The following is a 13,897-nucleotide window of genomic DNA, read 5'->3' on the forward strand; positions in this document are numbered from 1 at the left end:
CGTGCGTGTATGTGTTTGTGTGATGTATGAAATGGATTTGAGCGTCTTTAAGAAGCATTGAATGAGCCGTGAGTTTGTCCTCTGCACTCATTTACATTTCCTCCCAGAACAGAGATCAAAGCCGAAAGAGGTCAAATAACAGGAGACGCCTGCAATCAGATTTACTCTGAAAATGATTCGCTCTCTTTCCCATTCAAACTTCTCTCTCACATCTTCCCAGTTCAGCTCATGAGAGGAGTTTAGTTCAAGTCCGTTTTGGCAGAAAAAATGACAAGGTTCTTTCGTTTTTCTCGGAATCATTATGGAGGAATATGATGTGCAGCCAAAGGCAGTTAATAAATACAGCCGTGGTCTGCTTGATAACGGTCGACTGGAGATAGAGAGAGAGAGAGAGAGAGAGAGAGAAGGAGAGAGAGAGAAATTGAGATAGAGAGAGGAAGAAAGATGGCCATTAAATGACTTACTGTAGAGAATAACATTGAAGCAACTAGAATCTCTAAAGTGCCCTATAGTTATGATTCTTCCCAGTAACATCAATCAATTGTTGCCAAACTCTTGAAGGAAAGTGTGTGTCACTCTGAAAAAGACACAATAAACAGAATTCAGCTTAATACTTACAAAAAACATTAGTTGTATGATTTATTGATTAAGAGTTGCTCTCTCTCTTTAAGAGATTTGATGGAGTTCTCGGTTGTGTTTCATTTTAATATCAACTCAGTCTCAGATGTTTCTCCTAACATTTGAGAAACAAAAAGAGAAACAAACTTTAATTGTTGAAAAACTAAATGTAAATTGTGGAGGTAAAATCACCTGGATTTGAGTAAATGTGATGAGAAATGTTTGAGATCTTCACTAATATTGACTTTTGATTGCAGACGAGACAAATCTGAGCTCAGTTTGACACATTGTTGACACTTCTCAGATTTCTGGTTCTTTTTCTCAGGAGAAATATCTGAGATACATGAGACTTAAACAAAAGTTTCCATTTCATCTTATTCATTGAATCTCCCTGAGGTCCAGGAACAATAACTTATATATTTAAGAGATCTCATCTAATGGGTTTTACTTCTGTCAAATAGACATTTGTCCTGTACATTTAAATGTAAATGTGCACATATTGTGTGTGTGTGTGTGTCCAGGAGCATATTATCAAGTTGAAGAACAGAGCTGGAATGATGTGAAAACTTTATTTTTTGCCCTTAACAGATCCTTACACCTCTGATGAAGTCACTGCATGTTTGATGTTGAGCTGCTGTGTTTGATCCTGAGCAGCAGCACAAGTAATGAACCGTCTCACAGATGCCCTGAAGCTGTGTGTGCGCGCGCATGTGTGTGTGTGAGCATGATTACAAGCATAATGTTGTCTGGACGCTTGCGTGCATTTAAAGTCTGTCTATGCATATTCTCATGTCTCACCTCTCATGCGTGATTCAGGCAGATGGAGTTGGTTTGGTAGCAGCTGGAGATACCCCAGGCCGGGGCAATTCTAAATTGTAAACAAGATCTGCAGAAAACCACACACGCAGCTTTACTTCAGTGTATTTCTTCACTTTTATTGTTTTCACATCAGCCTAACGATATTTTCTGTCTCTTAACTTTAAACATGACATTATTAGATTTAATGCTAGGCAGGATTTGTCTAAAATGCATCATGGAAGATTTAGGCCAAACATAAACACATCAAAGAGAAAACACGCTCTCGTACATTATGAATCGAGCGAATAAAATAAGCTTGAAAAGTTTGACGACTGTTCTAGTCGACAGACTTTCGACTCTCGTCTCAGGTGTGTTCCAGAAACACAATGTGCCAGGATGAATGCAAATTTGGATTAAGAGGAGCCTATAAAAAGACATTTGCATTCACCTCGCTAAAGTTTATTCAGTTCAAGGAGATTTTATTGGCTGTCATTTGTGTTTGATCCACAGCAGGTGTTTGACTGAGACGGGCGGTAATGACACATCAGTGGAGAGCGAGAGTTGTGATGAGGATTGGTTTTGAGTGTTAAGTTTGGACACAGCGTCAATAGAACTCTCATTTCTCTTTTAATGGTTTCAAAACCTCTACGTGGTGCTGGAACCTTAAAAGACCTTAAAAATTGTCACCAGATACACGAGACCCTTCACCCGATCCCCACGAGGTGACAACATTCCTTCAGTCAGAAGGTAAACAGAATCTTCAGACACAGAATCTCTCATATTTGCAACAAAAGCCTGTGTTTATCTGAACTAAAGAAGGTTTTGATTCATGAAAGAACTATGAGACTATATCAGTAATGTGCCAGTGAGTCACTCAACATGCGTGTGTTTCAGATCATTCACAGCTACTGGTTATGAGTTCATTCTGCTAAAACTTCACCGTTTATGATGCTCACACGTTTTATCCATTAAGATCATCTGAACACAATTTTTTTGCACAATTTTATGAAGTAAAACAATCAGCAGATATTAAAAGCGAACGTCAAGCGATAAACTAGTTTAATTGCAATATGTTTTTACATTTTCATATATGGTAGGCTACTGTTTAATGAACATGAGTCCCACTATTTTGTTAGGAGAGTTATAGCTTTAAATAAATCACAAGTGAGGCAAATAAAAACATTACAAATATTTTGTACAGTTACACCAAATTCCTTTCAAAAGGATCTGTTGATTCAGGTCAGATAGGACAAAGGTTAAAGGGATACTTTACCCAAAAAATTTAATTATATCATCATTAATTCACCCTCAGATTGTTCCAAACCTGTATACAATTCTTTGTTTTGCTGAACACACAGAAATATATTTAGAAGAATACCAGATCTCGCCCCCCATAGTATTTATTTTCCCTACTGTGGGAGTGAATGGGGGCTAGATCTGGCATTCTTCTAAATTTTCTAAACAAATGATGACAGAATTAAACATTTTGGGTAACTTTAAATAGTTTATGGGTTTTGGTCTATAAAACAGCATGTGTGTGTGTGTGTTTGTGTGTGTGCATGTTCACAAAGCCCTTATAGGTAGACAGCGCATATTTCTCGCTATAATACAGAAAATGAATAAGTGCCTTTAATATGCGTCTCATTTGAAGTGTTGATAGGTGAACAGGCATTAAAAGCAGAGTTAATAAGCAATTTAGAGATTTGAGTCGAGTCCATGATGAAATCGTAATGAAATCACTCCACGTTTCTGATCGTATAATCTGCATATTTATTCATATTTCGTCGGCCGGCGCGGCGGTGACGACAATCAGGCCTAATCCATCTGACTGACATCTCAGACTACACTGACCCGAGAATCCCAGAGAAACATTCCTGCCAATTAATAAGCACATTTCTCAGCCCTTTTCATGCTTGTTAGGAATGTTCAACTCTGAAATATTAATACATTCCTAATGTGAAAACCTGTGATCTTTTCTGGCTTTATCGCTGTAATCTCTCAACCATAATTCCTGCAGGATTCCAAACATTCTGGAGCTCTTTAATTCTCCTGTAATTCTCCTGTATTTGCTTGTGAAGGCTGTAGAGATGTCAGCTGTGATGATGAGCAGAGACGGTGTGACTGCAGGCCTCAAACTCTGGCCTTAACTATAATCTGTTTTTGCAAATAAACTCTTCATTATAGAAACAATAGAGTGTGTAGGGGGAGACAGAATGTCCCCAGAGGGATGATAAAAGTTGATTATTAAACAAATTACACGATTAGTTTATTGGTTATTTGGAAATGTAAAAATGCAAAGAAGGTTGTAAGCAGGTTTGGGTGAGGATTAAAGGATGGAACATACTGTTATAAAGAATATTGTTTTAATCATGTTAATAGGTTATCTTGTGTCTGCACAACATACTAGACTCATGCTCCGTTGATATTATTTAGTTAAGAACCCACAAACCTCAGCTGGCCTTAGCATTGGACTGGATGTGATGTTTTGTGATTTTGGTTGGTTTGTCTTCCAGATATTTAATTGAGTTCATTTTCATAGCATTTGTGTAAATAAACAAGGTATAAGTCAAAAGTGCCTAAGCTTAACCAGAGCAAGTCTTGCTTTATAAAATGTAGCAAAATGCTTCAGTTACAGCAAAATAATACAGCAAACGTCAAAATGTCTTTCAATAACAGATGTGTAGCAGGAATATTCAAGTCACGTGACTTCCGTCTGTTTCAGAGAGATTTCCCATGAGTCAAAGTCACTGACACTGAGACGATGCTGCCACCTGCTGTCAACAGATGCTGTGTTGTGTTTATGTCAGTGACAGCATTATCAAACGAGTCACACTTAAAAGTGTTGAAATTTAGACGATTCATAAAGAAAAACACTATCCTCATGTCATTCTAAACATGTGTGAGCTTCTGTTTGTCATTCAGTGTGAGTAAATTGTGGGTGAAATTGTGGAGGTGGATTGCCCAGGTCAAAAAAAGACACAACAATGCAACAAATAACTGTGTCATATTCTTATGATACATACACGCAGACACAGTTAGTGTATACAGCTGTGGAAAACAAATAAGGAGAACACTTCAAAATGATTTTCAGTTTCTCTAAATAGTTGCATGTTTACGTAAAATGGTCGTTTTTGTTTCATTCTCTGCACTAAATTTCGCAAATTCCAAATGAAATAATTGCTTTTATTTGCATTTATTTGGAGCTAATTGAAATGGGACAAACTGGTCAAAATTGTTTGCAGATGTTGAACATTGCTGTTTGCTTTGTTTCTGTTGAACTTGAAAGGTGAACTCTTCATTTTATCATTATCTGGCAGAAAGATAAATTATTGATTTAAAAATACAGAAAAACAGAATTTAACCAATGGAGATTTTAATGAGAGTTTTTTTGTCGGAATGCCAGTGGAGTTTTTCTCTTGAGATTGTGTCCGTGGTGATTTGATAGATTTGCTGTCATGAGTTGAAGGAGGAGTTTGGCTCCAGTATCTCTGTCCTCGGGCTATAAGAGAAGATAATCCAGCTGTGTTGCGCATCTGCTGCTGTGAGAATGACCACCTTTCCTCCTCTACACAAACACTCACAGCTTTCATCTGATCCGCTGGGTTTTTACTTTGTGGTTGGTCATATCCTAGAGGCAGATATCATCTTTTGACGGGCCGTTCGATACGTCTGGACTGAGAGGGGGCCGGGAGCGCTGCAGTGGTCCCGGTGCGCCCCGGGGGGGGTCTTTCCTAAACATAGAGTCAGACTCTGAGTTTGTGTACAGTGTTCATGTCTGTCAGACTTTGCAATCCTCAGTAAGCCTTCAGAGTTTTACTGTGGAGGTTTATTGTGTGCATGCTCATACAGAAAAGCCTAAATAATAAAGGCATTATATTTAGAATGATTTGATCATATTACTATTGGTGACATTTTATATAATGAATCATTAATTTAATCAATTAACAATCTCATACATAATAATACACACGTACAAAACTCACGGCATCCCATGTGAAAAACATATACATATATAATACGTTTCTTGATTTTTTTCTTGAAAATGTAAATGGGATTCACACAAAACATTTTCGGACACCTTCCATTTCACATGTGTGCAAATGTTTTTATGAATGTTTAATTAATGTTCTCAATTCATTTTTTCTATAGAAAGAAACAACAATATCATAATAAGGACTATACATAGCGAGTGTATCATAAAAATATATTCATACAATCAGAATCAGAAGAGCTTGATTGTGCTTGCACACACAAGAATTATATATTAATGATATGATTCATCATATATATGATTGTAATCAAATATTCAAACTCGTGTTCTCTTCTGTTTATTTTCATTCTATTAAAGTGAATCGGAACCGGAGCTGTACTTTGCTTGTGTCCGATGTCACGTGTATTACAGAAGAGAAAAAAATCATACGTCATGAGGATGACGTAAATAATGACATCATTTTTTATTTGGAATGAAGGATTGGGTGTAGTTCATATGTTGGTCGGCAGATGGTAATATTCTCTCATCTTTGATGCGATGAGGTACGTGGTGTAAACTCTAATGATTCTGGTTACTCCGGCATCATCTTCCTCATCTCAGTACAGTCTGATACTTGTCATTAATAGATTTTTCTTTAGTCAATTATTGCCTTTAAGTTTATGCAGGTAATTCCCTATAACAGCAGAACAGTTGTTCGGTGGATTATTGTTTTACTTGTGGTAGTCATTATTTCAAATTTGGACATACGTGGTTGATTGTGTGTCTGTGTTATGGTTATCTTTTTACAGACGGATCATAATCTGACATGAAGTTTCTGTTGTCAGTTGCAAATTAATCTAGATGGTTTCAGGAACTAACAGAACTGAGATGAAATGAAACTGCATGACCTATATATCTGATTTACTTTCATTCTCTTATTCCTCTTTACAGCTGCTGTAGTTCTTTTTCTAGTTTTGTGCATCGCAAATTTCGTCTGCTGAAAAAGCACATATTCAATTTTACACTCAAAATCAATATAGTGTGACAACATAACCCACTACATGTTAAATAAACAATAGATTTTATTTTGTGGAATAATGGTATCAGTGTTATAAAATATATTTCCATTCAGTTGAATTCCATTCATTTCTATTGCACTTTCTGCATCTGCGTGTTTTTTCCTAACAAAAATCATGTTTTTATAATGTTATCATGTTTTTATTGTGTTACTTATCTGTACAAACCAACTGCAGTTTGATTGATATTTATTGGAATGCACAGTAAAAAAACAATCCATGAGTTATCTCATTTTGTAAATAAACTCCATATATTTTTGTAAACTATATTTACATAACATAAAGTTAACGATTATGGCAACAACAGGCTGTCAGACAGGATCAGAATAGCTCTGAGCAGTGTATAGAGCAAGAGTTTAGTCTCCGGGTGTGTGACGTCAGCAGAGAAGCCCCGCCTCCCGCACGGTCTCGCGCTCAGCACGCAAACGCTTGAGTGAAACTGTCCGCCGCGCTCTTTCACTTCACTTCCCTTTCCTTACCATAAACATCAACAACGCGGCGGGCTCTGCGTCGGAAGAAAGGCGTTGGGTCGCGTCGGCTCCAGAGGACATGGCCCAGAGGTCCCGCGTCAGAAAACAACATCGCATGAGGCAAAAACAAGCTGTGGAGACGCGGGGGTCGCGCGCGAACGCGCTGACAGCTCTTTAAAGCCTTCGCAAAAGTTTCGCTGACGCGCTCGTGACGTCGCAGCCAGTCAAGTCGACGCTTCCCGTCCGCGTGTTTGTTAGTTAGTTTGTTTGTTTGTCATTTCGCGGTCATTGTGGCATGGGCGCGAGACAGAGCAGCCCCGCAGCCAACGGGCGGACTCGCGCGTACTCGGGCTCGGATCTGCCGTCGGGCGACGGCAGAGCGGCGGCGGTGATGAGGTATTACCATCACGGGGCCGCAGGTGCGACATCGGCGTCCTCTTCGTCATCGTCCGCGGCGGCTCAGTTTTTCGGCCACAGAACTCGATCTGAGGGGGGGGTGGGTTCCGGTGGCCCGGCCGTTAGACCGCAGTCGAGCATCAATATACCGAACTCTGGAGCGTACAGTTCACAGGAGTCCGGTAACAGCACGCCGGAGGAGAGAGAGAGGACAACCGGCACTCCAAGACTGTTGATCGGATCTTTACCTTCTCACCTGTCGCCGCATCTCTTCGGAGGTGAGACGCTGCTGTCATTTAATAACTCTTAAACTTCACGTGATCTGTCACATGTAGGGATAATGTCTTGAGTAGTATGTTACATGGAAACCTAATGTAACATGTAAAGCCAGTGTGTCACGTGTCAATCTGAAATGTCACGTTGTAGTGTAAACCTCATGTCAACTGGTAGGAACGAGATGGCTTTAATATGTAAGACATGTCATTACCTGTACTATATTAAATATGTTTCTGTGTTCTGCCCCACATGTTTTGTTGAAAAGAAATGACTTTTCTGAGAGGTCAGTCTCTAGGAAATGTTAGTTTTATACTCCTGTAGTCATGACTTGATTTTGATTTGGTGAAACTCTGATGGGGAAGTCTGCTTCAGTCCAGTCCAAGATCTGGTGTTGAAGGACTGTTGTTGGGTAGCTGTTGTTGACACATATGTCAAGTTACAGCATGTCACATGTTGTTCTTTCTCTAAACCGTTTTGAAACTCTCACATTATTGTGTTCGTGTTCTTGTTGAACATGCAGTTTTTGTGGTATCATAATAATTGACAGAACACATGCTGCAGTATTGTTTCTAATGACCGTAAAACCTGAAATGGTCACAGTTGCAACTAAGCATATACAGTCTTATACATTGGTTATGATACCTCATATATGACATTAAGGTCACATACATGTTGTTTTTCGAATACTCGCGTTCAATCCCCCATGATTCAATGTGATGTTAAGGGTCACACTTATTATTTATAGATCAAACATTATGGTTTGAACCTACGGCCTTCCAGATACCGGCCCAGATTTTTGAGCAGGTGACCACCATCTGTTACAAGTGAAGAAAATATTGTTTTGATGTGTCCTTGGTTAAACTTAAAAGGACAGTTCACCTAAAAAAGAAAATTGTCATCATTTACTCACCCAAAGATTCTTCCAAAAATTGTATAGATGTCTTTGTTCTGCTGAACACAAAGGAAGATATTTGGAGGAATGTCTGAAACCAATTCTTACAAATATTTTCCTTTGTGTTAAGCAGACGACATTTACACATGCATTTAACAACCTGTATTATGTCAGAAACGTAATTTTTGGGTGAACTGTCCGTTTAAAGGTTGATATTATTGGAGTATTTGATAAACGTCACAAACATATAAAATGACTGTATTTATCTGTATTTATTATTATTATTCAGAATGTTATTTGTGTGCACCATGGGTCTGAGAGTAACAATTTCAATCCTCTTTATGCTCTCTACATTTGGCAGAATTGACAATAAAGCAGACTTTGACTTTGTAAATGTAGTGCAGCTGTGTTGCAGAAGCACTACACATAAGAGGAAGCTTGTGGTTGAGAAGTTCTGATCAGGTGTAAAGAACAGCATGTTGGTCGACTGTCACGTGGTTCTTGTGTTTGTTGTGTTTCTGGGAAGTTGCTCAATAATCTGATGTTTTTAAATGGGTCAATTTGACAAGTTTAAGTAATGAGACCATGTCACGCTCTTTAAACCTTTGAAACCTGTCGAGAACACTGGTCACGCGTCTTACGAACTTCATACAAAGAAAAAAACGTATGTTTGATTTTAAGGGAATAAAGGTAACAGGTTTTTACAGGGCTGTACGTTAACATTTTGTGCACATAGCACCGGTGATACAGAGGTTTAAAGTTTTGTAGCATGGGCCAAACAGTTGTAGCGCAAGCCTACGTCAGTTATCATCTTTAAAAAAACAAGTGCGGGTCATCACATAAATAGACGGGTGACTGAAAAAGTTACACATGACGTATAAAGTTTATTTTTTCAATGCTCTAATATACAATCGTAAATACGTAAAATTTGTCCATAAAAATAATATATACTATAGTATTTTAGTACAGTAAATTTGTACCATACTATAGTAAATATTTAAGTATACTACAGTGTTTACTACAGTTTATAAATGTAATAAAAGTGAATTATTTTATATTCTGGTTCAAATTAAGAGGACTATTATTTTGGCGTGTCGTCGTGAAGACGCTTGAGCGTTAGTGTGTTTGACAGTTGCTTTACTCAAACAGTGAAATGCTCGCAAAATAAAGTTAGAACAACTTTGTGGATTAAGTTCATGTGTTCATGTCCTCGTGCATGTAAGATACAGACAAATCCACGAGTGTCTAGCTTGTAACATGTTAAAGTGTGGAACTTATAAACACGTGGAACAAACAGAGGACATACAAAGTAGAATCCAGCTTTCGTGATTCCTTCCTTGTTCTCCCATAGTGTGCAGATGTTAGGGCTCTAGATCAATGGACTCGATGCAGCGGGAAACAGTTTTAATCGCAGAACGAAAATAAAAAGTGGTGAGCCATTAGTTAACCTCAAACACAAATCAATACAACAACAAACGCACAACACTGCAGTCACCTGCCTTACTGTATCGCACGCATGCTACACATCACATTTATTCGTACCACAGACCGTTGTTTTAGTAGAATTTGTAAAGTATATGTTGCACTGTTTGTTAAGGCCTGTTTGATTTTGTGTCGTTTCATTCATGACATATTCAATTCATAGTTTACCCACATAATTGTAATGGACAAATGTCTGTGATAGAAAAACTATTGAAATGTACTTTACATAACATTGTGTTTTTTATATTAAGTGATTTGAAAAATGAAAAATCATTCAAAAACTGCTAAATGAGAAATTGAAGTGAATGTCTGTGTAAGTGAATCTTTTATTGTGATGAACAATGTGCTTGAAAGCGTCATGAAAATAAAAGCCACAATGCTCCTGAAATAGGCTTTATTTACATGATGTGAGATTGTTTTGAGGTAGAGTGAGTCAGACAAGTTTGTCACATGTCGGTGTGTGTGTTTAGTGGAAAATATCATCATTGTTTCTTGCCTGCAAACGTTGGCTTATTCAAATCCAGTAGAAAGGCAGGTGATCCGGGTCACTGGGGTGCAATTTCCCCAGCCTTTGGGAAAGGCCTGGATTGAACTTTAATGGCGTAACAGACTGAGAAGAATTCTCGCTGGTGATTGAAGTTAATCTTTAAACGTTATTGGAGCGTTTAAGTGTGTCCTTGTAACACAAATGGGAATAATGCAAGAGAGCTAAAACTCTTCAAATGTTATCTTTTAACATCTGTTACCGTCTGTAATCTTATAACAGGTGACTTTATATATCACATGAGGTTACACACGCTTATAAAGCCATGATGCGCATTTAGCTGGTTATTAGTAATAACAAGCATCTTTTTGACATCTTTTATCAAATTGAAATGCCATATTAACATAGAAATGTGCATGTGTCTCAAAGACGTAAAGTCACTCCCGTCCATTTGTGTTTTGGTTCTCGCTGTCCCTTTCAGATGGTGTAATGTTAGCACAGCTGGTAAATCAGAATATTGAGGCAAAGGATGTAAAAGGTGAAGTGACTGGTCAGGTCAGTAGCGTGAGTTTGTTTGACCAATGGCAGATAGGGGAGTGGCATTACTTTAGTTTTGCGAGTCATTTTGTTGCTGTGCAATGATCATAAGATCAAAAAGCTTTCATTCGAGTTCAGTGAAGTTTTTCTCCCCAATCCATAAACACCTGTTTGAAAGCTCGAGTAACAGGTGCACCTGCCCGATGACTTCAGAATCCAGATGTGACCTCTGCTGGACACACACGCTTTCTGGACACATGACACGTGTAAACATACAACACGCACTTCTCTTTCTTTCCTGTATTAAAACAGCGCAAGTTTAAAGAAAATAACTTAAAGATTTCTCTTGTGTTTCTGTTTTTATGTAAGTTACTCTGATAAAGTAATGAGTTACTAGTTACTAATGACATATTCAATAGTGAAACTATATTGCTGCACAAATGACTCTCTCCAAAAAGTATAAAATAACTTATTACTAATACATTTCTATATCCTACATCTATTAATACATAATTAATATATAGCTTAAGTAGTTTTATAAACTGACCAAAGTATTACAAATGTGAGAATTAAAGCACGGATTTTAAAGTTAATGTCAAAATAAGAGTAATCCTTTACTTTACTTTTTCAAGGACAAGTAATTAAATAACAGTAACTAATGACTTACTTTACATTTACATTTATGCATTTGGCAGAGGTTTTTAAAAGCGACCTACATTGCATTATGCTATTCATTGTTATGCTATACTTAGTAACTAGTTATACCCAACACTGAGCACATATGTGAATGTATATTGTTAGTGATTGTAAATGTTTGTAATCTAGATTATAATGTTTTAAATTTAGTTCAAGTCGTTCTTAACTGTGCACTGACCGTACAGGAGTACAGAATGACACAACTTGTGAAAAAGTGAAAAAAATGTATTGAGTGGACATATTTGGGCTGGATTTGGGAATTGACCTACAAGCAGGGAAACTTGCTCTTGGACTTTGGCTGAGCACAGGTCGGTGGTTGTGGGCTGGCTGCCGTGTTTCTGCGGCGTGCCGGAGGGTCAAACTCCACATCTTAATGAATAAACCACCTCTGTATTACTCCACCGTCTGCATTTCCATCTCAAGCAATCTCTACATCTCACAATGCATTTAATCTATTAAATGAATATAAAATCCAACTGAGGTTGTCTTGTTGCAGATGCCTGCATGTACAGTATGTGCTTGAGGATGCTTTTCTATGATCGGTTTTCTGTTCGTCTGATACCTGATCTGAAAGGAGGTGTGTTATGTTGATCAGAGATCAGGTTTTTCCTGTGCTTAAGGCTAATTATAGCTCTGTTCCTTCACCTCCGGCTGACACCGTGATGTTTGTGAGTCAGCAGGCCACCCCTCATTTCTCCTGCCGTAGATTCTCAAGGCCGAGATGTTTTATGAGGCGTGTGTGCGCAAACGATGCATGACCATCTGGGAATGGATAGTCGATGTCCCACCCGGCTGCTGACGGACTGCTGCGCGTTGGACGAGAGAATCAATCCCCCCTGACTCATATCGCGCACGGGGGTGTCTAACAGACGGCTTTAAACCAGTTCCACAGGGATTCAGCCACGACCCTCTCATACTGACCTGCAGGTCAGAGGTCACTGAGGAGTGCCTGACTCACAAATATAAGAACAACTGAATATACAATTCAGTTTTGATGAAATGCTTTTCTAACCACACTTTTTAGCCACACTATAATATCAATTATTTACTTTTACTGTAATGTCCTCTTTCTTCAAACATCTCCTTGGAAGGGCGGTAAGATATATCAAAATTCAAAATATCGCAGACGTGCATATCGCAATAGTTTGCCATAATTATATGTTTTAGTCAACCATCTCGTGGATGAATTTCAATATTATGAATGAATACTAAACTGTTTTATACTAACCGGAAGTATATCGGTTTCCCATTCGAGCGCAAATGACGTCAATCACAACTGCACAAAGCGTGTGAATTAAAATCTATTTGTGTATTGTACATTTCACGAGTTCGCCTATGCAGATAATAGAGTAGTTTTGAGGGTATGCGTATTTGGCGTGCTGTCGGGGAGAGGGCTCTGAGCTCGTTCATTCTTCCGAGCCCAGAGCACTCCCCCCTGTCCGGGTTGAGGGCTCCGAATCCGGCACTAGCCTGGACCCGGATCACCCCCCCCCCCTTTTCTGTCCTACTGGAGACAAGGGGCTCCAGGTGAGGAGCTGGGGGGGTGGTGGGATGCTTGAGACTGAAGAGAAAGTGAAGGTAAGACGTCTTGACTATTTATAGAGACTCTCTCTCTCTCTTTTGAACTGATAGGTCAATTGTTGTGATTGCTGATAGCCGACCAGCCGAGTTGATTATCTGGTCCTGCTCCTCGCGAACATAGTTAATAAAACATAATTTAATGGAGTTTTCATCTATTTGTCCGTCAGCATGACTTCAGTCATCATCAGGTTGAAGCGTTTTCACTCTTCGGGAGAGTTTTGCAGGAGCAGCATCTGATAGCCCCGCCTCCCTACCGCTATGTAAGTGAAACTGCGCCCGTTGAGTGCGTGAAGTGTCCACAGTTCCACACTTCATGTTTTCCATTGAATTAGTGCACCATTAGAGTGCACTTCTTTTTTAAGAATTTTCAATGTGAACGCACTACTCACACTATGTATACCACGAAACGGCATAGAATAGTGCATAAGTGTGCGATTTGGGACGCACCCAAAATACATTCAGCCCTGTAGGAATAAACTGCAAGATAAACTGAATACATTTTTAGGATGGTCTTTCTCTGCATCTGCTGTGTTCAGTGAGCAGCAGGGAGAAACAGAGCGTTCAATTTACTAAACTGTAGGTGACTTTAAAAAAAAAAGCTTTTTCCTTAACCTGTCACTG

General features: G+C 38.7%; 1 protein-coding gene across 1 annotated transcript in view; it reads left to right on the forward strand.

Annotated features, from left to right (window-relative positions):
* The first annotated feature begins 6,782 nt into the window (after positions 1 to 6,782).
* The window catches only part of znrf2b (zinc and ring finger 2b), a 38,550-nt gene continuing 31,435 nt past the window's right edge, over positions 6,783 to 13,897 (forward strand). Inside the window, exon 1 of the mRNA XM_056762255.1 lies at positions 6,783 to 7,606. Coding sequence (XP_056618233.1) covers positions 7,228 to 7,606 — 379 coding nt within the window. The 5' untranslated portion in view covers positions 6,783 to 7,227. The remainder of the gene's footprint in view (positions 7,607 to 13,897) is intronic.

This window comes from Triplophysa dalaica, chromosome 12, assembly GCF_015846415.1.
Source record: "Triplophysa dalaica isolate WHDGS20190420 chromosome 12, ASM1584641v1, whole genome shotgun sequence".
In the NCBI taxonomy this organism is placed as follows: domain Eukaryota; kingdom Metazoa; phylum Chordata; class Actinopteri; order Cypriniformes; family Nemacheilidae; genus Triplophysa; species Triplophysa dalaica.